This window comes from Lonchura striata, chromosome 3, assembly GCF_046129695.1.
Source record: "Lonchura striata isolate bLonStr1 chromosome 3, bLonStr1.mat, whole genome shotgun sequence".
NCBI lineage: Eukaryota > Metazoa > Chordata > Aves > Passeriformes > Estrildidae > Lonchura > Lonchura striata.
The window spans coordinates 112,557,392-112,583,664 of NC_134605.1; the positions used below are offsets into that span (position 1 = coordinate 112,557,392).

The 26,273-nt window shown below is 46.1% G+C and overlaps 1 protein-coding gene and 1 pseudogene across 2 annotated transcripts; one reads left to right on the top strand and one right to left on the bottom strand.

Moving 5' to 3' along the window:
* On the bottom strand, positions 1–24,462 carry LOC110477408 (L-gulonolactone oxidase). The gene is made up of 12 exons (XM_077782486.1): positions 24,339–24,462; positions 21,505–21,630; positions 19,811–19,936; positions 17,520–17,614; positions 16,683–16,773; positions 15,369–15,704; positions 13,245–13,352; positions 11,697–11,773; positions 9,993–10,142; positions 8,173–8,337; positions 3,069–3,159; positions 1–230 (listed from the first exon to the last, which is right to left on the bottom strand). The coding sequence occupies exons 1-12, from the start codon at positions 24,339–24,341 to the stop codon at positions 102–104; spliced, it is 1,497 nt and encodes a 498-aa protein (XP_077638612.1). The 5' UTR covers positions 24,342–24,462; the 3' UTR covers positions 1–101.
* LOC144246081 (cytochrome c oxidase subunit 3 pseudogene) lies at positions 4,845–6,457 on the top strand (annotated as a pseudogene). Its single transcript, XR_013339768.1, has one exon. The product of XR_013339768.1 is annotated as a cytochrome c oxidase subunit 3 pseudogene (transcript).
* Positions 24,463–26,273: the final 1,811 nt, after the last annotated feature.

Genomic DNA, 26,273 nt, shown 5'->3' on the forward strand with positions numbered 1-26,273 from the left:
TTCCCAGGATGGGGATTTGGGTTAAAATCCCGCGGTTTTGGTTAAAAGAAGAGCTGGGTGTTCCCGGGACAGGGATTTGGGTTGAAATCCCGCGGTTTTGGTTAAAAGAAGACTCTCTCCAGGTAGGCGTTGAGGAAGGTGCCGCCGGGGTCGAGGCGCCGCCTCAGGGCGCAGAAGGATCCGAAATTCGGGAACATTTCCCGCAGCTCGCGCCGCCCGCAGCTGTGCGCCTGACGGAATTCCCAAAAATCACCCCAAATTCCCGATGATTCCCGGGGTTCACCCGCTCTTCAAATCCCAACTTCCGCCCGAGTTTCCCATTAAAAATCCCAAGTTTCCCATTAAAAATCCCAATTTTCCCATTAAAAATCCCAATTTTCCCATTAAAAATCCCAATTTTATCACTAAAAATCCCATTAAAAATCCCAATTTTTTCCCATTAAAAATCCCAATTTTCCCATTAAAAATTCCAATTTTTTTCCCATTAAAAATCCCATTAAAAATCCCATTTTTTCCCCATTAAAAATCCCATTTTTTCCCCATTAAAAATCCCATTTTTTCCCATTAAAAATCCCAATTTTCCCATTAAAAATCCCATTAAAAATCCCAATTTTTTCCCATTAAAAATCCCAATTTTCCCATTAAAAATCCCATTTTTTACCATTAAAAATCCCATTTTTCTTCCCATTAAAAATCCCATTTTTTTGCCACTAGAAATCCCATTTTTTCCCCACTAGAAATCCCAATTTTCCCATTAAAAATCCCATATTTTTTTCCCATTAAAAATCCCATATTTTTTTCCCATTAAAAATCCCATTTTTTCCCACTAAAAATCCCAATTTTTTCAATTAAAAATCCCATTATTTCCCATTAAAAATCCCATTTTTTCCCACTAAAAATCCCAATTTTCCCATTAAAAATCCTTTTTTTTCCCATTAAAAATCCCATTTCTTCCCATTTCTGCCCAATTTTTCCATTAAAAATCCCATTTTTTCCCCATTAAAAATCCCATTTTTTCCCCATTAAAAATCCCATTTTTTCCCCATTAAAAATCCCATTTTTTCCCATTAAAAATCCCAATTTTTTCAATTAAAAATCCTATTATTTCCCATTAAAAATCCCATTAAAAATCCCAATTTTTTCCCATTAAAAATCCCAATTTTCCCATTAAAAATCCCATTAAAAATCCCAATTTTTTCCCATTAAAAATCCCAATTTTTACCATTAAAAATCCCATTTTTTACCATTAAAAATCCCAATTTTCCCATTAAAAATCCCAATTTTTTCCCATTAAAAATCCCATTTTTCTTCCCATTAAAAATCCCATTTTTATGCCACTAGAAATCCCACTTTTTCCCCACTAGAAATCCCAATTTTCCCATTAAAAATCCCATATTTTTTTCCCATTAAAAATCCCAATTTTTCACATTAAAAATCCCATTTTTTCCCACTAAAAATCCCATTTTTCCCCATTAAAAATCCCATTTTTTCCCTATTAAAAATCCCATTTTTTCCCATTAAAAATCCCAATTTTTTCAATTAAAAATCCCATTATTTCCCATTAAAAATCCTAATTTTTTTCCCATTAAAAATCCCAATTTTATTCCCATTAAAAATCCCATTTTTCTTCCCATTAAAAATCCCTTTTTTTTCCCCATTAAAAATCCCATTTTTTTCCCCATTAAAAATCCCATTTCTTCCCATTTCCCCCCAATTTTTCCATTAAAAATCCCATTTTTCTTCCCATTAAAAATCCCTTTTTTCCCCATTAAAAATCCCATTTTTCCCATTAAAAATCCCATTTTTCCCATTAAAAATCCCATTTTTTCCATTTTTTCCCATTTAAAATCCCAATTTTTCCCATTTCCCCCCATTTTTCACCATTTTTTAAAAATTAAAAATCCCATGTTTTCCCATTTCTCCCTCATTAAAAATTCCCAATTTCCCCCCATTTCCCCCCATTCCCAAATTTTTCCATTAAAAATCCATTTTTTTTTCCATTAAAAATCCCATTTTTCCCTTTTAGAATTCCATGGAAAATCCCCATCTTCCCATGCAAAATTCCCATTTTGCCATAAAAATTTCCCATTTTTCCCTGGATAATTCCCATTTTTCCCTGGATAATTCCCATTTTTCCCTGGATAATTCCCATTTTTCCCGGATAATTCCTGTTTTTCCCTGGATAATTCCCATTTTCCTGGGATAATTCCCGTTTTCCCCGGCTAATTCCCGTTTTCCCGGGGATAATTCCCGTTTTCCCGGGGATAATTCCCGTTTTCCCCGGCTAATTCCCGTTTTCCCCGGCTAATTCCCGTTTTCCGGGGATAATTCCCGTTTTCCCGGGGATAATTCCCGTTTTCCCCGGCTAATTCCCGTTTTCCCCGGCTAATTCCCGTTTTCCGGGGATAATTCCCGTTTTCCCGGGATAATTCCCGTTTTCCCGGATAATTCCCATTTTCCCGGGACGATTCCCATTTTCCCCGGATAATTCCCGTTTTCCCGGGATAATTCCCGTTTTCCCGGATAATTCCCATTTTCCCTGGATAATTCCCGTTTTCCCGGATAATTCCCGTTTTCCCGGAGCTAATTCCCGTTTTCCCCAGATAATTCCCGTTTTTCCTAGATAATTCCCATTTTTCCCTGCAGGATTCCCGTTTTCCCGGGCTGATTCCCATTTTCCCCGGGGATGATTCCCATTTTTCCTAGATAATTCCTGTTTTCCCCAGATAATTCCCTTTTTCCTAGATAATTCCCGTTTTCCCCAGCTAATTCCCATTTTCCCCGGATAATTCCTGTTTTCCCGGGATAATTCCCATTTTCCCCAGATAATTCCCGTTTTCCGGGGATAATTCCCATTTTCCCCGGATAATTCCCGTTTTCCCCGGATTATTCCCGTGTTCCCCGGATAATTCCCGTTTTCCCGGGATAATTCCCGTTTTCCCCGAATAATTCCCGTTTTCCCGGGATAATTCCCGTTTTCCCCGGATAATTCCCGTTTTCCCCGGATAATTCCCGTTTTCCCCGGATAATTCCCGTTTTCCCGGGCTAATTCCCGTTTTTTTGGCTACCTTGGCCCAGTGGGGTCTCCCTCCGTGCTTCCTCATGATTCCCTCGTAGATGCTCCAGTAGCGGCTCCGCGGCGCCTCCCGCCCGTACGGCCTGACGGGAATTCCCGGAATTCCGGGATCAGGGATCGGCCCCGGGAATTCCCGGAATTCCGGGATCAGGGATCGGCCCCGGGAATTCCCGGAATTCCGGTACCGGGGATCGGATTGGGATCCAACCCCAGGATCCGACCCCGGGATTGGGGCCTCCGGAATTCTGGGATTCAGGATGGGGGATTGGACCAGGATCAACGCCGGGAATTCGGGATATTGGGATTGGGAATCAGCCGGAGCCCCGGATCCAGCCCCAGGAATTTGGGAATCAGACGGAGCCCCGGATCCAGCCCCAGGAATTTGGGAATCAGACGGAGCCCCGGATCCAGCCCCAGGAATTTGGGATCTTGGGATTGGGAATCAGGCAGATCCTGGGATCCGGCCCCCGGAATTCAGGATCATGGAAAAGGGATGGATTCGGGATCCCGGGTTTGGGATCTAGAAGGATCTCCATGGCAATATTCCCGGCGGGAACGTTTCCATGGATTTCGAGACCCTGGGATTGGAATCTAGAAGGATCTCCATGGAAATATTGCCGGTGGGAATGGGGTCTCCTCTTCCCATGGATTTGGGATCCCGGGATTGGGATCTGCAAGGATCCCATGGCAAAATTCCCGGTGGGAACGGTGTCCCCATGGATCTGGCATTCCCATGTCAATATTCCCGGTGGGAATGGTGTCCCCATGGATCTGGAATTCCATGGCAATATTCCGGGTGGGAACGTTCCCATGGATCCGGGATCCCATGTCAATATTCCCGGTGGGAACAGTGTCCCCATGAATCCGAGATTCCCATGTCAATATTCCGGTAGGGATCGTTCCCATGGATCCGGCATTCCCATGTCAATATTCCCGGTGGGAAGGTTCCCATGGATCTGGGATTCCATGGCAATATTCCGGGTGGGAATGTTCCCATGGATCCAAGATTCCCATGGCAATATTCCAGGCGGGAATGTTCCCATGGATCCGGCATTCCCATGTCAATATTCCGGACGGGAACAGTGTCCCCATGGATCTGGGATTCCCATGGCAATATTCCAGGCGGGAATGTTCCCATGGATCCGGGATCTGCAGGGATCCCTATGGCAATATTCCCTGTGGGAACGTTCCCATGAATCCGAGATTCCCATGGCAATATTCCCGGCGGGATCGTTCCCATGGATCCGAGAGTCCCATGGCAATATTCCCGGCAGGAACGGTGTTCCCATGGATCCGGGATCCCCATGCCAATATTCCGGTTGGGAACATTCCCATGGATCCGGCATTCCCATGCCAATATTCCGGTCGGGAACGTTCCCATGGATCCGGGATCTGCAGGGATCCCCATGTCAATATTCCGGGCGGGAACGTTCCCATGGATCCGGGATTCCCATGTCAATATTCCGGTTGGGATCGTTCCCATGGATCCGGGATCCCATGCCAATATTCCAGTCGGGATCGTTCCCATGGATCCGGGATCCCATGTCAATATTCCGGTTGGGATCGTTCCCATGGATCCGGGATCCCATGTCAATATTCCGGTCGGGATCGTTCCCATGGATCCGGGATCCCATGCCAATATTCCGGGTGGGAAGGTTCCCATGGATCCGGGATCCCATGTCAATATTCCCGGCGGGAACGTTCCCATGGATCCGGGATCCCATGTCAATATTCCCGGCGGGAACGTTCCCATGGATCTGAACGCATTAGCCTTTTAAGCTAAAGAAAGAGGGCTACATCCCTCCTTGATGGTATGCCTCAACTAAACCCAAACCCCTGGCTTTTTATCATGATTATTTCATGATTAACCTTTTCCATGATTATCCAACCCAAAGTCCTAACATTCGTATCACCTAACCCCCCATCTAGCAAAACCCATACTGCACCAAGTACCTGACCATGAACCTGACCATGAACCTAAGCTTCTTCGACCAATTCCCAACCCATCCCTCCTGGGAATCCCACTAATCCTCATCTCAATAACATTCCCAGCTCTACTCCTACCCTCCATAGACAACCGATGAATCACCAACCGACTATCAACCCTCCAACTATGGTTCATCAACCTAATTACAAAACAACTAATAACCCCGCTAAATAAAAAAGGACATAAATGAGCTCTAATCCTAACATCCCTAATAATCTTCCTACTCCTCATTAACCTACTTGGGCTACTACCATATACATTCACCCCAACCACCCAGCTATCAATAAACCTCGCACTAGCCTTTCCCCTATGACTTGCCACGCTCCTGACAGGGCTACGAAGTCAACCCTCTGCTTCCCTAGGACACCTACTGCCAGAAGGGACCCCAACACCACTAATCCCAGCCCTCATCCTAATCGAAACAACAAGCCTACTCATCCGACCACTAGCTCTAGGAGTACGACTAACAGCAAACCTAACAGCAGGGCACCTACTGATTCAACTCATCTCAACAGCCACAATAACCCTATCTACAACAATACCAGCAGTCTCCCTACTAACCCTGCTAGTACTATTCCTACTAACAATCCTAGAAGTAGCAGTAGCAATAATCCAAGCCTACGTCTTTGTACTTCTACTAAGCCTCTACCTTCAAGAAAATATCTAAACCCAATGGCCCACCAAGCACATTCCTATCACATAGTCGACCCCAGCCCATGACCTATCCTAGGAGCAGCCGCCGCTCTACTAACCACTTCAGGACTAACAATATGATTCCACTATAACTCACCTCAGCTTCTAATTATAGGTCTACTCTCCACCATACTAGTCATATTCCAATGATGACGAGATATCGTACGAGAAAGCACATTCCAAGGCCACCACACCCCTAGGATTCTTCTGAGCCTTCTTCCACTCAAGCTTAGCCCCCACCCCAGAACTAGGAGGACAATGACCACCCGTAGGAATCAAACCATTAAACCCCATAGACGTACCACTCCTAAACACCGCTATTCTTCTAGCCTCAGGAGTCACCGTAACATGAGCCCATCATAGCATCACAGAAGCCAACCGAAAAAACAAGCAATCCACGCCCTAACCCTAACAGTCCTCCTAGGATTCTATTTCACCGCCCTCCAAGCCATAGAATACTACGAAGCCCCCTTCTCCATCGCCGACGGAGTATACGGCTCAACCTTCTTTGTAGCTACCGGATTCCACGGCCTTCACGTAATCATCGGATCCACATTCCTCCTCGTATGCCTAGCGCGCCTAATCAAATACCATTTCACACCAAACCATCATTTCGGCTTCGAAGCAGCAGCATGGTACTGACACTTCGTAGACGTCGTCTGATTATTCCTATATATCTCTATCTACTGATGAGGATCTTACTCTTCTAGTATATTAATTACAATCGACTTCCAATCCTTAAAATCTGGTTTAAACCCAGAGAAGAGTAATAAACATAATCATATTCGTATTCATCCTACCCACATCCCTAAGCATTATCCTAACCACCCTAAACTTCTGATTAGCCCAAATTAACCCAGACTCAGAAAAACTATCCCCATACGAATGCGGATTCGACCCCCTAGGATCCGCCCGCTTACCATTCTCAATCCGCTTCTTCCTAGTAGCCATCCTATTCCTACTATTCGACCTAGAAATCGCCCTACTACTCCCCCTACCATGAGCAATCCAACTTCAATCCCCCACCACCACCCTAATATGAGCCTCCACACTAATCCTCTTACTAACACTAGGGCTCGTATACGAATGAACCCAAGGAGGACTAGAATGAGCGGAATAACAGAAAGTTAGGCTAACCAAGACAGTTGATTTCGACTCAACAGATTATAGCTTAAACCTATAACTTTCTTCATGTCCTACCTCCACCTAAGTTTCTACTCAGCCTTCACCTTAAGCAGCCTAGGTATAGCCTTCCACCGCACCCACCTAATCTCCGCCCTCCTCGGTTTAGAATGCATAATATTATCCATATATATAGCCCTAGCCATGTGACCGATCCAAATACAATCAACATCCTCCACCCTCCTTCCAATCCTCATACTAACGTTTTCCCATGGATCCGGGATCCCGTGTCAATATTCCCTGTGGGAATGTTCCCATGGATCCGGGATTCCCATGTCAATATTCTGGTCAGGAATGTTCCCATGGATCCGGGATCTGCAGGGATTCCCATGTCAATATTCCCTGTGGGAAGGTTCCCATGGATCCGGCATTCCCATGGCAATATTCCAGGCGGGAATGTTCCCATGGATCCAGGATCTGCAGGGATTCCCATGTCAATATTCCCTGTGGGAAGGTTCCCATGGATCCGGCATTCCAATGGCAATATTCCAGGCGGGAATGTTCCCATGGATCTGGCATTCCCATGTTAATATTCCCGGCAGGAATGCTCCCATGGATCCGGCATTCCCATGGCAATATTCCCAGTGGGAATGTTCCCATGAATCCGAGATTCCCATGCCAATATTCCGGGTGGGAAGGTTCCCATGAATCCGAGATTCCCATGCCAATATTCCGGGTGGGAAGGTTCCCATGAATCTGAGATTCCCATGTCAATATTCCGGTCAGGAATGTTCCCATGGATCCAGGATCTGCAGGGATCCCCATGCCAATATTCCGGACGGGAACAGTGTCCATGGATCCGGCATTCCCATGGCAATATTCCGGACGGGAACATTCCCATGGATCCGGCATTCCCATGCCAATATTCCGGTCGGGATCGTTCCCATGGATCCGGGATCCCATGCCAATATTCCGGTCGGGATCGTTCCCATGGATCCGGGATCCCATGTCAATATTCCCAGCGGGAATGTTCCCATGGATCCGGGATTCCCATGTCAATATTCCGGTCGGGATCGTTCCCATGGATCCGGGATCCCATGTCAATATTCCCTGTGGGATCGTTCCCATGGATCCGGGATCCCATGCCAATATTCCGGTCGGGAAGGTTCCCATGGATCCGGGATCCCATGTCAATATTCCTGGTGGGAACATTCCCATGGATCCGGGATCTGCAGGGATCCCATGCCGATATTCCGGTCAGGAACATTCCCATGGATCCGGGCCGGGCTCTCACCGGTACATGAGCACGTTGATGTAGCAGCTGTCCCGCCGGAAGCACGGGCTCAGCGGGATCTCGTCCCGCCGGGAAAAGCGGATCTCCACCGGGAAGTGCGCGCCGATCCCGGGATTCCGATCCAGCTCCGCCTTCAGCTCCAGCAGCGCCTCCCGCGTCTTCCCGCTGCGCCCGGAAAAACCCCGCTCAGCGGCACGGAATTCCCGGGAATGTCCGGGAATGATCTTCCCGTGGGGTTTGGGATCCCGGGATTGGGATCTGCAGGGATCTCCTCCCATGGAATTCCCGGGAATGTTCTGGAATGTTCTGTCCAGGGGTTTGGGATCCCGGGATTGGGATCCGCAGGGATCTCCTCCCATGGAATTCCCGGGAATGTCCGGGAATGATCTTCCCGTGGGGTTTGGGATCTGGGGATTGGGATCTCCTCCCATGGAATTCCCGGGAATGTCCGGGAATGATCTTCCCGTGGGGTTTGGGATCCCGGGATTGAGATCTGCAGGGATCTCCTCCCAGGGAATTCCCTGGAATGTTCTGGAATGTTCTGCCCAGGGCTTGGGATCACGGGGTTGGGATCTCCATGTCCAGGGAATTCCCAGGAATGTTCTGGAATGATCTCCCCGTGGGGTTGGGATCCCAGGGTTGGGATCTCCATGCCCAGGGAATTCCTGGGAATGTTCTGGAATGTTCTGCCCAGGGGTTGGGATCCCGGGGTTGGGATCTCCATGTCCAGGGAATTCCTGGGAATGTCCTGGAATGTTCTTCCCGTGGGGTTGGGATCCTGGAATTGGGATCTCCATGTCCAGGGAATTCTCAGGAATTTTCTGGAATGTTCTGCTCAGGGTTTTGGGATCCCAGGATTTGGGATCTGCAGGAATCTCCATGTCCAGGGAATTCCCAGGAATTTTCTGGAATGTTCTGCCCAGGGGTTGGGATCCTGGGGTTGGGATCTGCAGGCCCAGGGAATTCCTGGGAATGTTCTGGAATGTTCCTCCTGTGGGATCAGATGGATCCGGGATTTGGAATGGGATTGGGATCTGCAGGGATCTCCATGCCCACGGAATTCGGGAATTCCATGGGGATGGCCCAGTCCTGGACCGGGATCTGGGAATTCCTACGGGAATGGATTGGAAATTTGGGAATTCCCGTGGGAATGGATCCAAAATTCGGGAATTCCGTGGGGATGGCCCAGTCCTGGACTGGGATCTGGGAATTCCCATGGGAATGGATCCTGGACCGGGATCTGGGAATTCCCGTGGGAATGGATTGGAAATTTGGGAATTCCATGGGAATGGATGGGAAATTCGGGAATTACATGGGGGTGGCCCAACCCTGGACCGCGATCTGGGAATTCCCATGGGAATGGATTGGAAATTTGGGAATTCCCGTGGGAATGGATCCAAAATTCGGGAATTCCATGGGGATGGCCCAGTCCTGGACTGGGATCTGGGAATTCCCACGGGAATGGATGGGAAATTTGGGAATTCCATGGGGATGGCCCAGTCCTGGACTGGGATCTAGGAATTCCTATGGGAATGGATTGGAAATTTGGGAATTCCTGTGGGAATGGATCGGAAATTCGGGAATTCCCATGGGAATGGATCGGAAATTCGGGAATTACATGGGGATGGCCCAGTCCTGGACCGGGATCTGGGAATTCCTATGGGAATGGATCGGAAATTCGGGAATTACATGGGTATGGATCCAAAATTCGGGAATTCCATGGGGATGGCCCAGTCCTGGACCGGGATCTGGGAATTCCCACGGGAATGGATTGGAAATTCGGGAATTCCATGGGAATGGATGGGAAATTCGGGAATTACATGGGGATGGCCCAGTCCTGGACGTGCTGCCGGAAGCGGCACTCGTAGTTGAAGATCCGGTGGCTCTGGTCGACGTTCTCCGTGCGGGAGCTGAAGAGGAGCCGGAAGAAAATCCGGTTGATCCAAACCACCATCCTGGGAAAGAAGGTGCTGCCGGGAAAAATCGGGAATTCAGACGGAATTTCCATCCTGGAAAATCCCCGCGAGGTGGGGGAAGGGAGCGGCGACGGCCGGGAAAGGATCCGGGAATTCTGGGAATGTTGGCGAGGGGTTTTCATGGGAAGGGAATCCCGGCACGTTCCGCGATTATTCCGATCCCGATCCCGATTCCGATCCCAATTCCAATCCATCCCAATCCTGATCCCATCCCAATCCCGATCCCAATCCCATCCCAATCCTGATCCCAATCCCATTTTAATCCTGATCCCAATCCCAATCCATCCCAGTCCTGATCCCATCACAATCCTGATCCCAATCCCAATCCCCATCCCAATCCATCCCAATCTTGATCCCAACCCAATCCTGATCCCGATCCCAATCCAGATCCCAATTTGAATCCTGATATCCATCCTGATCCCAATCCCAAATCCCAATCCTGATCCCAATCCCAGTCCCAATCCTGATCCCGATCCTGATCCTGATCCTGATCCCAATCCTGATCCCGATCCCAATCCCAGTCCCAATCCTGATCCCGATCCGGATCCCAATCCTGATCCTGATCCCAGCCCCGATGCTGATCTCCATTCCATCCCAATCCTGATCCCAATCCCCATCCCAATCCGAATCCCATCCTAATCCTGACCCCAATCCCAATTCCGATCCCAGTCCCTATCCAGATCCGGATCCAGATCCAGATCCAGATCCAGATCCAGGTCCCAGTCCCATCCTAATCCCAATCTGGATCTGAATCCCGATCCCGATCCTGATCCTGATCCCAATTCCAATCCTGATCCCAATCCTGATCCTGATCTAAATCCCGATTCTGATCCCTGTCCTGATCCTGATCCCAATTCCAATCCAGTTCCCAATCCTGATCCCAATCCCAATCTCAATCCCGATCTCAATCCCGATCCCAAACCTGACCCAATCCCAATCCCCATCCCAGTCCTGATTCTATCCCAGTCCTCATCCTGATCCTGATCCCATCCCCATCCCCATCCCGTTCCAATCCCAAATCCCGTTCCAATCCCAAATCCCAATCCCAATTCTGATCCTGATCCTGATTCCAATCCCAATCCCGGCCCCAGTCCCGATCCCGATCCCGATCCCATCCTAATCCCGATCCCGATCCCGATCCCGATCCCGATCCCGATCCCGATCCCATCTCAATCCTGACACTGACCCTGATCCCGATCCTGATCCAAATTCCGAATCTGATCCTGATCCAGATCCAGGTCCTGATCCCAATCCCAATCCCAATCCAAAACCAATTGTAATCCCAAAAATCCCAAATCCCAAATCCCAAAAATCCCAAATCCCAAACCCCAAATCCCGAATCCCAAATCCCAAATCCCAAATCCCAAAAACCCCAAATCCCGAATCCCAAATCCCAAATCCCAAATCCCAAACCCCAAACCCCAAATCCCAAATCCCAAATCCCAAATCCCAAATCCCAAACCCCAAATCCCAAAAATCCCAAACCCCAAATCCCAAATCCCAAATCCCAAAAATCCCGAATCCCAAATCCCAAATCCCGAATCCCACCTGATCCAGAGCAGGAACTGCAGGAGGTGATATCCCACAGCGTAATCCCAGAACCAGCTGGACGAGGAGCACGGAGCCTGGAAATCCGGGAATTCCGGGAATGTTTTCCCGCATTTCCGGGAATTTAGGGAATTTTGGGGATTTTTTAAAAGGGAATTTAGGGAATTTTTTTTAGGGATTTTAGAGAATTTCAGGAATTTTTTTTTTTTTAATTTTAGGGATTTTTTTTTAGCATTTCAGGGATTTTTTTCAGGGATTTTAGGGAATTTTCGGGATTTTAGGGAATTTTTGGGATTTTAAAAATGGAATTTAGGGAATATTTTAGGGAATTTCAGGGATGATTTTTTTTTTCCAGGGATTTTTTTTTGGAATTTCAGGGATTTTTTTTAGCATTTCACAGATTTTTTCAGGGATTTTAGTGAATTTTTGGGATTTTTTTAAAGGGAATTTAGGGATTTTTTTTTTTATTTTAGGGAATTTCAGGGATGATTTTTTTGGAATTTCAGGGAATTATTTTTGCATTTCAGGGATTTTTTTTCAGGGATTTTCCCAGGGATTTAATGGAATTTTAGGGATTTTAGTGATTTTTTTTCTTATGGATTTTAGGGAATTTCAGGGATTTTAGGGAATTTTTTTTTTTGGAATTTCAGGGAATTTTTTCAGGGATTTCAGGAATTTTTTGGGGGGATTTCAGGGATTTGGGGAATTTTAGGGAATTTTTTTTTCGGGATCTCAGGGAATTTTAGGGATTTTTTTTCCTAGGGATTTTAGGGAATTTTAGGGAATTTTATGGAATTTTAAGGATTCCGGCTATTTTAGGGAATTCCGGGATTTTTTTTAGGGAATTCCGGGATTTCAAGGATTTTAGTGATTTCATGGAATTTCGTGGATTTCAGTGATTTTTTCGGGATTTGAGGCATTTCTGGGAATTTAGGGAATTCAGAGAGATTTCAGGAACTTTAGAGATTTTAGGGAATTTTAGGGATTTTTCTGGATTTCAGGGAATTTTAGGATTTTTCCCAGGGATTTTAGGGAATTTTATGAGATTTTAAAGAATTTCAGGAATTCCCGGAGCCCATTCCCAAAATCCCGAAATTCCCAATCCAAAATCCCTCCCTGGAATTCCGGGAAATTGGAAATTCTGGGAATTTTCGGGATCCCTCCCCAAAATTCTTCCTCCCACCCCAAAATCCCTCCCTGGAATTCCAAGAACTCAAAAAATTCCCGGAATTCCCGGAGCCCATTCCCAAACTCCCGGAATTCCCAGCCCTGGAATTTTGGGATCTCGGAAAATCCTGGAAGTTTTGGGATTCCGGGAACTGGGAATGTTGGGAATTCTGAGAATGTTGGGAATTCCGGGAATGTTGGGAATTCTGGGAATGTTGGGATCCCTGCTTTGGATATTGAAAATTCCCGGAATTCCCGGAGCCCATTCCCAAAATCCCGGAATTCCCAACCCTGGAATTTTGGGATCTCGGAGAATCCTGGGATTTTTGGGATTCCGGGAACTGGGAATTTCGGGAATTCCGGGAATGTTGGGATCCGTGCCTGGGTGGTGGGGTCCTGGTAGATGATCCGGACGTTCTCGGTGTGCGGGAACCACAGGAAGCGGAAAAATTCGGAATTCTGCAGGTGCTCCTCCAGCTGATCCAGCACCTGGAAAAAATCCCCCAAAAAAATTCCCAGGAAAAAATTCCCAGAAAAAAATTCCCGGGAAATTATTCCCAGAAAATATTCCTCAAAAATATCCCTAAGAAATATTCCCTGGAAATATTCCCGGAAAAAATTCCCAGGAAATTATTCCCAGAAGATATTCCCCAAAAAAAGTTAAAATAGGAATTATTCCCTGGAAATATTCCCGGGAAAAATTCCTAGGAAATTATTCCCAGAAGATATTCCCAAAAAAAGTTAAAATAGGAATTATTCCCTGGAAATATTCCCAGGAAAAATCCTAGAAAAAATTCTCAGGAAATTATTCCCCAAAAAAATTATTCCCAGGAAATATTCCCAGGAAATTATTCCCAGGAATTATTCCCAGAAAATATTCCCAAAAAAGTGAAAATAGGAATTATTCCATAATAAACATTCCAGGGAAATTATTCCCAGAAAAAAAATCACCAAAAAAATTCCCAGAAAAAATTGGCAGAAAATTATTCCCAGAAAATATTCCTCAAAAATATCCCTAAGAAATATTCCCAGGAAATATTCCCAAAAATATTAAAATAGAAATTATTCCCACAAAAAAATTCCCAAGAAATGATTCCCAGAAAATATTCCCAGGAAATTATTCCCAGGAAAAATTCCCAGCAGGAATTCCAGGAATTTTCCCCACATTCCTGAGAAAATTCCCAGAGTTTTTCCCTGATTCCTGAGGAAATTCCCGAGAAAATTCCTGAGAAAATTCCGGGAAACTTTTCCTTATTCCCAAGGAAATTCCCAGAGTTTTTTCCTGATTCCGGAGGAAATTTCTGAGAAAATTACTGGGAAAAATTCCAGGGATTTTTCCGGCATTCCTGAGGAAATTCCGGGAGTTTTTTCCTGATTCTTGAGGGAATTCCTGAGGAAATTCCTGACAAAATTCCCAGGAAAATTCCAGGAATTTTCCCGGCATTCCTGAGGAAATTCTGAAAGCTTTTCCTGACTCTTGAGGAAATTCCTGAGGAAATTCCTGAGAAAATTCCTGAAAAAATTCCTGAGAAAATTCCAGGATTTTTTCTGGCGTTCCTCAGGAAACTCTGAAAGTTTTTCCTGATTCTTGAGGAAATTCCTGAGAAAATTCCTGAGAAAATTCCAGAGAATTCCAGGAATTTTCCCGGCATTCCTGAGGAGATTCCTGGTAATATTCCTGACGAAATTCCCAGGAAAATTCCGGAAAATGCCAGGAATTTCCCTGGCATTCCTGAGGAAACTCTGAGAGATTTTTCCTGATTCTTGAGGAAATTCCTGAGGAAATTCCTGATGAAATTCCCAGTAAAATTGCAGAAAATTCCCTCAATTTTCCCCCCATTTTCGCGTAAATTCCCGCCTAAATTCCTGCCAAAATCCCCACCTAAATTCCGTGTTTTCCCCCAGAATTCTGGCAGAAATTCCGGGAATTCCCGATCAATCCGGGTACCTGGGTGAGCGTGGAGGGGAAGGTGATCTCCCTGAGGCGGAATCCCGGGAATTCTCCCCAATTCCTGAGAGAATTCCAGGAATTTTCCCTGTAGGAATTTTCCCTGCATTCCTGTGGCGATTCCCGTGTAAATCCCCACCTAAATTCCGTGTTTTCCCCCCAGAATCCCGGGAATTCCCGATCCGTGGGTACCTGGGTGAGGGTGGAGGGGAAGGCCACACCCTGGAGGCAGAATCCCGGGAATTCTCCCCCATTCCTGAGAGAATTCCAGGAATTTTCCCTGCAATCCTCAGGCGATTCCCATGTAAATCCCCACCTAAATTCTGCGTTTTCCCCCAGAATTCCGGCAGAAATTCCGGGAATTCCCGATCAATCCGGGTACCTGGGTGAGGGTGGAGGGGAAGGCGATCTCCCTGAGGCGGAAGCTTGGGAATTCTCCCCCATTCCCGAGAGAATTCCAGGAATTTTCCCTGCATTCCTGTGGCGATTCCCATGTAAATCCCCACCTAAATTCCGTGTTTTTCCCAGAATCCCGGGAATTGCGGATCCGTGGGTACCTGTGTGAGGGTGGAGGGGAAGGCGATCTCCCGCAGTCGGAAGGCGGGCACGCACTGGAAGGTGACGCTCAGCACCACGCCCAGCGCGCCCAGGTGCAGCCGCGCCGCCCCGAACAGCAGCGACGCCGCGGCACCATCATCATCATCGTCACCATCATCATCATCGTCACCATCATCATCATCATTGTCACCATCATTGTCACCATCACCATCATCATTGTCACCGTTGTCACCATTGTCACCATTGTCACCGTTGTCACCGTTGTCACCGCCGGCGCCGGTGGCCGAGCAGCGCAGCACGCGGCCCGAGGCCAGCAGCAGCGACAGCGCCACCACCTGCCCGGAAAGGGGATTGCGGCCTCGGTCAGTGATTCGGGGTGTCCGGGGGGATTTTTGGGGAATTTTTAGGGGTTTTTGGGGGATTTTTTTAAGGATTTTTTAGGGTTTTTTCGGGGATTTTTTTAGGGGTTTTTTGGGGATTTTTTAGGGGTATTTTAGGGGTTTTTGAGAGATTTTTTAGGGGTTTTTTAGGGGTTTTTTAGGGGTTTTTTGGGGATTTTTTAGGGGTTTTTTGGGGATTTTTAGGGGTTTTTTAGGGGTTTTTTGGGGATTTTTTGGGGATTTTTAGGGATTTTTTAGGGTTTTTTGGGGGATTTTTTAGGGTTTTTTTGAGGATTTTTTAGGGGTTTTTTGGGGATTTTTTAAAGGATTTTTTAGGTTTTTTTGGGGATTTTTTTAGGGGTTTTTTTGGGGTTTTTTAGGGGTTTTTTTGGGGATTTTTTTAAAGGATTTTTTAGGGGTTTTTTGGGGATTTTTTTAGGGGTTTTTTTGGGGTTTTTTAGGGGTTTTTGGTGGGATTTTTTAGGGGTTTTTGGTGGGATTTTTTAGGGATTTTTGGTGGGATATTTTGGTGGATTTGGGAGCGGGGGGTGTGTCTGGATTCCCGAAATTCCCAGAATTCCCTGAATTCCCAAAATTCCTGGAATTGCACCTGGGTGGTCATGCTGGATGTCGGTGTTGTGGTTTTTTGGGGATTTTTGGGGTTTTTTGGGATTTTCGGTGGGATTTTTTAGTGGATTTGGGAGCAGGGGGCGTGTCTGGATTCCTGAAATTCCCGGAATTCCCAGAATTCCCGGGATTGCACCTGGGTGGGCAGGATGTCATGCTGGATGTCGATGTTGTGGTTTTTTGGGGATTTTTGGGGTTTTTTGGGATTTTCGGTGGGATTTTTTAGTGGATTTGGGAGTGGGGGGCGTGTCTGGATTCCCGGAATTCCCGGAACTCCCAAAATTCCCGGAATTCCCGGGATTGCACCTGGGTGGGCAGGATGCCGTGCCGGATGCCGGTGTTGTGGGTGCCGGTGCCGATGACTCCGGCCGCCGTCACATCGGACACGGCGCCTAAACTGGGACGGGAAATTCGGGATGAGAATTCCCAAACCCCAAATCCCAAAAACCCCAAATCCCAAACCCCGAAAATCCCAAACCCCAAATCCCAAAAACCCCAAATCCCAAACCCCGAAAATCCCAAACCCCAAATCTAAAATCCCAAAAATCCCAAACCCCAAATCTAAAATCCCAAACCCCAAATCCCAAAAAACCCCAAATCCCAAATCCCAAACCCCAAATCCCAAACCCCGAAAATCCCAAACCCCAAATCTAAAATCCCAAAAATCCCAAACCCCAAACCCCAAATCCCAAACCCCAAATCCCAAAAAACCCCAAATCCCAAATCCCAAATCCCAAAAATCCCAAACCCCAAACCCCAAAAACCCCAAAAACCCCAAATCCCAAACCCCAAACCCCAAACCCCAAATCCCAAACCCCAAACCCCAAACCCCAAATCCCAAACCCCAAATCCCAAACCCCAAACCCCAAACCCCAAACCCCAAATCCCAAATCCCAAACCCCAAATCCCAAATCCCAAATCCCAAATCCCAAAAATCCCAAACCCCAAACCCCAAAAACCCCAAAAACCCCAAATCCCAAATCCCAAACCCCAAAAACCCCAAAAACCCCAATTCCCAAATCCCAAATCCCAATTCCCAAATCCCAAATCCCAAATCCCGAAAACCCCAAATCCCAAATCCCAAATCCCAATTCCCAAATCCCAAACCCCAATCCCAAATCCCGATCCCGAATTCCCGCTCACTTCGGCAGGGCCAGGCCGTGCTTGTCGAGCTCCCGGTGCAGCTCCGAGAGGAGAATTCCGCCCTCCACCGTCACCTGCAGCTTCTCCTTGTCCACCTGCCAAAATTGGGGAATTTTTGGGAATTTTGGGAATTTTGGGGAATTTTTGGGGATTTTTGGGGATTTTTGGGGATTTTTGGGTGATTTTTTGATGATTTTGGGGAATTTATTTGGATTTTTGGGGGATTTTTTCCACCGTCACCTGCAGATTCTCCTTGTCCACCTGGAGACATTTGGGGAATTTTTGGGAATTTTTGAGATTTTTTGGGAATTTTTTGGGAATTTTTTGGTGATTTTCGGATGATTTTGGGGAATTTATTTGGATTTTTGGGGGATTTTTTCCACCGTCACCTGCAGCTTCTCCTTGTCCACCTGGAATAATTCGGGGATTTGGGGAATTTTTGGGAATTTTTGGGAATTTTTGGGAATTTTTCGGTGATTTTTTGATGATTTTTGGGAATTTATTTGGATTTTTGGGGAATTTTTTCCACCGTCACCTGCAGCTTCTCCTTGTCCACCTGGAATAATTCGGGGATTTGGGGAATTTTTGGGAATTTTTGGGAATTTTTTGGGAATTTTTTGGGAATTTATTGGTGATTTTCGGATGATTTTGGGGAATTTATTTGGATTTTTGGGGGATTTTTTCCACTGTCACCTGCAGCTTCTCCTTGTCCACCTGGAAAAATTTGGGAATTTTTTGGACTTTTTGGGAAATTTTTGGGAATTTTCCAGGGACTTTTTAGGGAATTTTTGGGGACTTTTTGTGGACTTTTTGTAGGGATTGTTTTGTTGATTTTTTTGGGGGAATTTTTGGTGCTTTTTTGGGGAAATTTTTCGAATTTTGGGGGGATTTTCTGCCGCGATATTTTGATGATTTTTTTAATATTTTGGGTGAATTTTTTGGTGACTTTTTGAGGAATTTTCCGGTGATTTTTGGTGATTTTTTGGGGGAATTTTTGTGGATATTTTTGGCAAATTTGGGGGATTTTTTCGGGATGTTTTGGGGATTTTTTTTTGTGATCTGCGGTGATTTTGGGGGGCATTTTTGGTGATTTTTTTTTGGTGATTTTTAAAATTTTTTGATGATTATTTTGTGGAATTTGGGGGGACTTTGGGGGGATTTTTTTGTTGCTTTTTTTGGGAATTTTTGGTGCTTTTTTGGGGGGAATTTTTGGAATTTTTTTTTAAATTTTTTTTATATTTTGGGTGAATTTTTACCGATTCCTTCACTTTTTTTTTTTTTGATTTTCCGAAACATTCCCGTGCTGACCTGCAGGACCCCGTTCATTGTTTTGAATTTTTTGGTGATTTTCGGGGAATTTGGGGGGGAATTTTTGGGTGATTTTGGTGATTTTTTGGGGCATTTTTGAGTGATTTGGGGTGATATTTTGGTGGAATTTTTGTGGCAATTTTTGGCGAATTTGGGGGATTTTTTGGGGATTTTTTTTGGTGATCTGTGGTGATTTTGGGCAATTTTTTGTGGTTTTTTTTTTTTTTTCCGGTGATTTAAAAAATTTTTGTAATTATTTTGTGGAATTTTGGGGGGATTTTGGGGGATTTTTTGTTGATTTTTTTGGGAATTTTTGGGTTATTTAAAAAAAAATTTTGGTGGAATTTTCTGATGTTTTTTTTAATATATTTTGGGTGAATTTTTACCAATTCCTTCGCTTTTTTTTTTGTTTTTACGCGTTTTTTGGGGATTTTGGGGAAGCTGCGGGGCTGACCTGCAGGACGCGGTTCATTATTTTGAATTTTTTGGGTGATTTTGGGGGAATTTTTTTTTTAATTTTTGGTGGAATTTTGTGGTTGTTTTTTCCCCTATTTCGGGCGAATTTTCACCGATTCCTTCGCTTTTTTTTTTCATTTTTTCCGTGTTTTTTTGGGATTCTGGGGCAGCTGCGGGGCTGACATGCAGGACGCGGTTCATTATTTTGAATTTTTGGGTGATTTTTTTTTAATTTTTGGTGGAATTTTCTGCATTGTTTTTTTCCCTATTTTGGGTGAATTTTCACCGATTCCTTCACTTTTTTTTTTAATTTTTTGCATTTTTTGGATTTTGGGGAAGCTCCGGGGCTGACCTGCAGGACGCGGTTCATTATTTTGAATTTTTTGGGTGATTTTGGGGGGGATTTTTTTTGAATTTTTGGTGGAATTTTCTGGGTTGTTTTTTCCCCTATTTCGGGCGAATTTTCACCGATTCCTTCGCTTTTTTTTTTCATTTTTTCCGTGTTTTTTTTGGGATTCGGGGCTGACCTGCAGGACGCGGTTCATGTGGCCCATGTGGATGAGGAAGCCGTCGGAGCAGGCGATGTCCGAGGGCGAGTGGCCGCCCCCGACCACCTTCACGCGCTTCCCCCGCTGCTGCGCCAGCGCCAGGATCTGCCCCAGCGGCACCAAAAACAGCCAAAAACATCGGGAATTGCCCCAAAAAACAGCCCAGAAACATCGGGAATTACCCCAGAAAAACAGCCAAAAACATCGGGAATTACCCCAAAAAAACAGCCCAAAAACATCGGGAATTATCCCAAAAAAACCCATCCTGAAACATCGGGAATTACCCCCAAAAAACAGCCAAAAACATCGGGAATTACCCCAAAAAAACCAGCCCAAAAACATCGGGAATTATCCCAAAAAAACCAGCCCAAAAAACAGCCAAAAACATCGGGAATTACCCCAGAAAAACAGCCCAAAAACATCGGGAATTACCCCAAAAAAACAGCCCCAAAACATCGGGAATTATCCCAAAACACAGCCCAAAAATATCGGGAATTACCCCAAAAAACAGCCCAAAAACATCGGGAATTGTCCCAAAAAAACAGCCCCAAAACATTGGGAATTATCCCAATAAAACCCATCCTGAAACATTGGGAATTGTCCCAAAAAACAGCCCCAAAACATTGGGAATTATCCCAAAAAACAGCCCAAAAACATCGGGAATTACCCCAAAAAACAGCCCAAAAATATCGGGAATTACCCCAAAAAACAGCCCAAAAACATCGGGAATTGTCCCAAAAAAACCCCTCCTGAAACATCGGGAATGTCCCAAAAAACCCATCCCAAAATCCGGGAATATCCCAAAAAGCCCCACACAAAACATTGGAATTATCCCAAAAAACCCCAAATTCCCTGGGAATTCCCAAAACCCCCTCGGGATCACCCCTCCCCCTCCCATTCCCTTTCCCGCCGCTCCGGCCGGAATTCCAGAATTTTCCTGGGATTTCCCGGGATTTTCTGGGATTTTCTGGGATTTCCCCAGGATTTTCCCAGGATTTCCCAAGGATTAACTGGGATTTTCCTGGGATTTTCCCGGGATTTTTCTGGGATTTTCCCAGGATTTTTCTGGGATTTTCCCGGGATTTTCCCAGGATTTTTCTGGGATTTTTCTGGGATTTTCCCAGGATTTTTCTGGGATTTTCCCGGGATTTTCCCAGGATTTTTCTGGGATTTTTCTGGGATTTTCTGGGGATTTTCCCTGGATTTTTCTGGGATTTTCCCTGGATTTTTCTGGGATTTTTCCGGGATTTTCCTGGGATTTTCCTGGGATTTTTCTGGGATTTTTCCGGGATTTTCCCAGGATTTTTCTGGGATTTTTCTGCGATTTTCCCGGGATTTTTCCGGGATTTTCCCTGGATTTTTCTGGGATTTTCCCAGGATTTTCCTGGGATTTTTCTGGGATTTTCCCAGGATTTTCCCGGGATTTTCCTGGGATTTTTCTGGGATTTTCCCAGGATTTTCCCGGGATTTTCCTGGGATTTTCCCTGGATTTTTCTGGGATTTTCCCAGGATTTTCCCAGGATTTTCCTGGGATTTTTCCAGGATTTTCCCAGGATTTTTCTGGGATTTTTCCGGGATGTTCCCGGGATTTCCCGGGATTTTTCCAGGATTTTCCCAGGATTTTTCCAGGATTTTCCCGTGATTTTCCCGGGATGTTCCCGGGGTTTGCTCACCTGGCGCAGCTCCCGGAGGTCGCGGGGCTGGAAGAAGAGCTCGGGGCTGCACCCATGGGTGCCGGCCCAGTTCCGGAACCGGAACCCGGAGCGGCCCCGGAGCTGCCCGGGAAACCCGGGATCGGCCTGCGGAAAATCCGGGATCAGCCCGGGAAACCCGGGATCAACCCGGGAAACCCGGGATCAGCCCGGGAAACCCGGGATCAGCCCGGGAAATCCAGGATCAGCCCGGGAAATCCGGGATCAGCCCAGGGGATCAGCCCGGGAAACCCGGGATCGGCCTGCGGAAAACCCAGGATCAGCCCGGGAAACCCGGGATCGGCCTGCGGGAAATCCGGGATCAGCCCGGGAAATCTGGGATCAGCCCGGGAAACCCGGGATCAGCCCGGGGGATTTGGGATCAGCCCGGGGGATTTGGGATCAGCCCGGGAAATCCGGGATCAGCCCGGGAAATCCGGGATCAGCACAGGGGATCAGCCCGGGGGATTTGGGATCGTCCCAGGGGAATTTGGGATCGTCCTGGGAAATCTGGGATCAGCCCGGGAAATCCGGGATCAGCCCGGGAAACCTGGGATCATCCCGGGGGATTTGGGATCAACCCGGGATCAGCCCGGGAAATCCGGGATCAGCCCGGGAAATTTGGGATCAACCCAGGGGATCCGGGATCAGCCCGGGAGATCCGGGATCAGCCCGGGAAATCCGGGATCAGTCTGTGGGAAATCCGGGATCAGCCCGGGAAATTTGGGATCAACCCAGGGGATCCGGGATCGTCCCAGGGAATTTGGGATCAGCCCGGGAAATCCGGGATCAGCCCGGGGAATTTGGGATCAGCCCGGGGAATTTGGGATCAGCCCGGGAAATCCGGGATCAGCCCAGGGGATCCAGGATCGTCCCGGGAAATCCGGGATCAGCCCAGGGGATCCAGGATCGTCCCGGGAAATCCGGGATCAGCCCGGGAAACCCGGGATCAGCCCGGGAAATCTGGGATCGGCCCGGGGGATTTGGGATCAGCCCGGGAAACCCGGGATCAGCCCGGGGGATCCGGGATCGTCCCGGGGAATTTGGGATCAGCCCGGGGAATTTGGGATCAGCCCAGGGGATCAGCCCGGGAAATTTGGGATCGTCCCGGGAAATCCGGGATCAGCCCGGGAAACCCGGGATCAGCCCGGGAAATCTGGGATCGGCCCGGGGGATTTGGGATCAGCCCGGGGAATTTGGGATCAGCCCAGGGGATCAGCCCGGGAAATCTGGGATCGTCCCGGGAAATCCGGGATCAGCCCGGGAAACCCGGGATCAGCCCGGGGGATCCGGGATCGTCCCGGGGAATTTGGGATCAGCCCGGGGAATTTGGGATCAGCCCAGGGGATCAGCCCGGGGAATTTGGGATCGTCCTGGGAAATCCGGGATCAGCCCGGGGGATCAGCCCAAGGGATCCGGGATCGTCCCGGGGAATTTGGGATCGTCCCAAATCTCAAACCCCCAAAATTCCCAAATCCCCCGAAATTCCAAATTTCCCCAAAAAAATCCCCAATTCCAAAAACTCCAATTCCCCAAATTCCCAAATCCCAAATTTCCCTGGAAAAATATCCCCCAAAATTCGGGAGTTTTCCACCTTTTCCCAGGGATTTTCCCTTTTGAGATTCCCAAAAATTCTCCCAAAATTCCCAAATTCCTGAATTCCCCCCAAACCACAAAATCTCCCCAGAAATGGGAAAAATCCCCCCCAAAAAAACTGGGAAAAAAAACCCCCAAAATTTGGATTTTTTTTACCTTTTCCCAGGAATTTTCCCTTTTGGGATTCCCAAATTCCCAAAATCCCGAACCCCCAAAATTCCCCAAAAAAACGGGAAAAAAATTCCCAAAAAATCCCCAAACCCCCAAAATTCAGGGAATTTTCCACCTTTTCCCAGGAATTTTCCCTTTTGAGATTCCCCAAAATTCCCAAAAATCCAAAACTGCCAAAATCCCCCAAACCCAAAAAATCCCCCCCAAAAAACCGGAAAAAAATCCCCAAAATTCAGAATTTTTTAACATTTTCCCGGGAATTTTCCCTTTTGGGATTCCCAAATTCCCAAATTCCAACATCCCAAAAATCCCGAACCCCCAAAATTCCAAAAAATCCCCAAAATCTCCCAAAAACCCTGGGAAAATTCCCAAAAAAACCCAAAAATTGGGAATTTTTGACCTTTGGAGCGGCCGAGAGCCGCGGGCTGGGGGCGGGGTTGGATTTTCCGGGAATTTCCCCAAAATTCCCAAAAATCCCGAATTCCCAACTCCCAAAATTCCCAAAAATACCCGAATCCCAAAAGTCCCAAAAACCCAAATCCCTAAACCCCAAAAATCCCCAAAAAAGAGGGAAAAAAATCCTAAAAAATTGGGGAAAAATAAATCCCCAAAAAATCCAAAAATTCGGGAATTTTCAACCTTTTCCCGGGGATTTTCCCTTTTGGGATTCCCAAAAATCCCAAAATTCCCAAAACCCCAAATCCCTAAAACCCAAAAATCCCAAAAAAGAGGGAAAAATATTCCTAAAAAATTGGAAAAAAAATCCCCAAAATTCGGATTTTTTTTTACCCTTTCCCGGGAATTTTCCCTTTTGGGATTCCCAAATTCCCAAATCCCAAATTCCCAAAAATCCCAAACCCCCAAAATTCCCAAAAAATCCCCAAAATCTCCCAAAACCCCTGGGAAAATTCCCAAAAAACCCCAAAAATTGGGAATTTTTGACCTTTGGAGCGGCCGAGAGCCGCGGGCTGGGGGCGGGGTTGGATTTTCCCAAAATTTCCCGAAATTCCCAAAAAAATTCGGGAGAAGCCGCGCGGGAATTTCCTCACCATGCCGGAGCCGCTTCCCGCCGCGCCTTTTTGGGGAATTTTGGGGAATTTTGGGGATTTTTGGGGAATTTTGGGGATTTTTGGGCTCGGAGCTCGCGGCGGCCGCGGAATTCCCGGAAACCAAAAAAACCGGGACGAGATTTTGGGTTTTTTTGGGAATTTCGCAATTCCAGCGGCGGCTGGAAAAGCTGGAGCGGAGCCGGGAATGGGAAAATGGGGAAAAATGGGGAAAAATCCCAAATTTTGGGGGGTTTTGGGTGGGGATTGATGGGAAATGGGGAAAATTCCCGGAAAATTGGGGGAATTTGGGAAAATTTGGGGAAAAATGGGAAAAATTGGGAAAAAAATTGGGGAAAAATTGGGAAAAAAATTGGTGAAAAATTGGGAAAAAATTGGGGAAAAATTGGGAAAAAATTGGGGAAAAATTGGGGGGAAATGGGAAAAAAATTGGGGAAAAAAATTGGGGAAAAATTTGGAAAAAATTGGGAAGAAATGGGAAAAATTGGAGAAAATTGGGAAAGAATTCCAGAGATGTTGGGGGTTCTGGGTGGGAAAATTGGGAAAAATTGGAGAAATTTGGGGAAATTGGTAAAAAAATCCAAAGATTTTGGGTGGAAAAATTGGGGAAAAAATGGGAAAAAAAATGGGGAAAATTTTGGAAAATCTGGAAAAAAATTCCGAATATTTTGGGGGTTCTGGGAGGGAATTCGTGGAAAATTTGGGGGGAAATGGGGGAAAAAAGGAAAAAAATCCCAAATTTGGGGGATTTTTTGGGATGAGGATTGCCGGGAAATGGGGAAAAAATTCCAGAAATTTGGGGGAAAATTGGGAAAAAATGGGAAAAAATGGGGAAAAAATTGGAAAATTGGGGAAGAATTCCCGAGATTTTGGGGGTTCTGGGTGGGAAAATTGGGAAAAAATGGGAAAAAAATCGGGAAAATTGGGAATTTTTGGGGAAAAAAATGGGGGAAAATGGGAAAAATTGGGAAAATTTGGAGAATTGGGAAAAATTCCAGAGATTTTGGGGATTCTGGGAGGGAATTCCTGGAAAATTTGGGGGAAAATGGGAAAAAATTCCCAAATTTTTGGGGTTTTTGGTGGGGATTGCTGGGAAATGGGGAAAGGGAAAATTTTGGGAAAATTGGGGAAAAATTGGAAAAATTTGGGGAAAATCTGGGAAAATTGTGAAAAATTCCAGAGATTTTGGGGGTTTTGGGGTTGGAAAATTTTGGGGGATTTTTTGGAATTTTTTGGGGGGATTTTGGGAGAAATTTTGGGGAATTTCTGTGGAATTCTTTGGGAATCTTTAGGAAATTTGGGGAATTCTTTGGGAATCTTTAGGGATTTTTTTGGGATTTATTGAGAATTTTTTGGGAATTTTTTGGGATTTTTTAGTGAATTTTTGGAAATCCTTTGGGGCATTTTGGGGAACTTTTTGGGAATTCTTTGGGGAATTCTTTGGGAATTTTGGGGCCATTTTTTGGGATATTTTGGGGGATTTTTGGACATTTTTTGGGGGGAATTCTTTGGGGAATTCTGTGGGAATTTTCTGGGAATTTTTGGGGAAATTTTCTGGGAATTTTTGGGGAAGATTGAAGGAATTGTTTTGGAATATTTTGGGGAATTTTTGGGATCTTTTGGGAATTTTTTTGGGAATTCTAGGGGAATTTTTGGGGCATTTTTTGGGGAATTTGTGGGGAAGATTTTTTGGGTATTTGGGGATTTTTCGGGGGATTTTTTTGGAATTCTTTGGGGAACTCTGCGGGATTTTGGGGGATTTATTGGGAATTCTGCAGGAATTTTTTGGGATTTTTAGGGGGAATCTTTGAGGAATTTTTGGGGTTTTTTGGGGGGATTTTTTTTGGGGAAAACTTTGGCGATTTGGGGGATTTACTGGGAATTTTTTGGGATTTTTTTGGGAATTCTTTTGGAGAA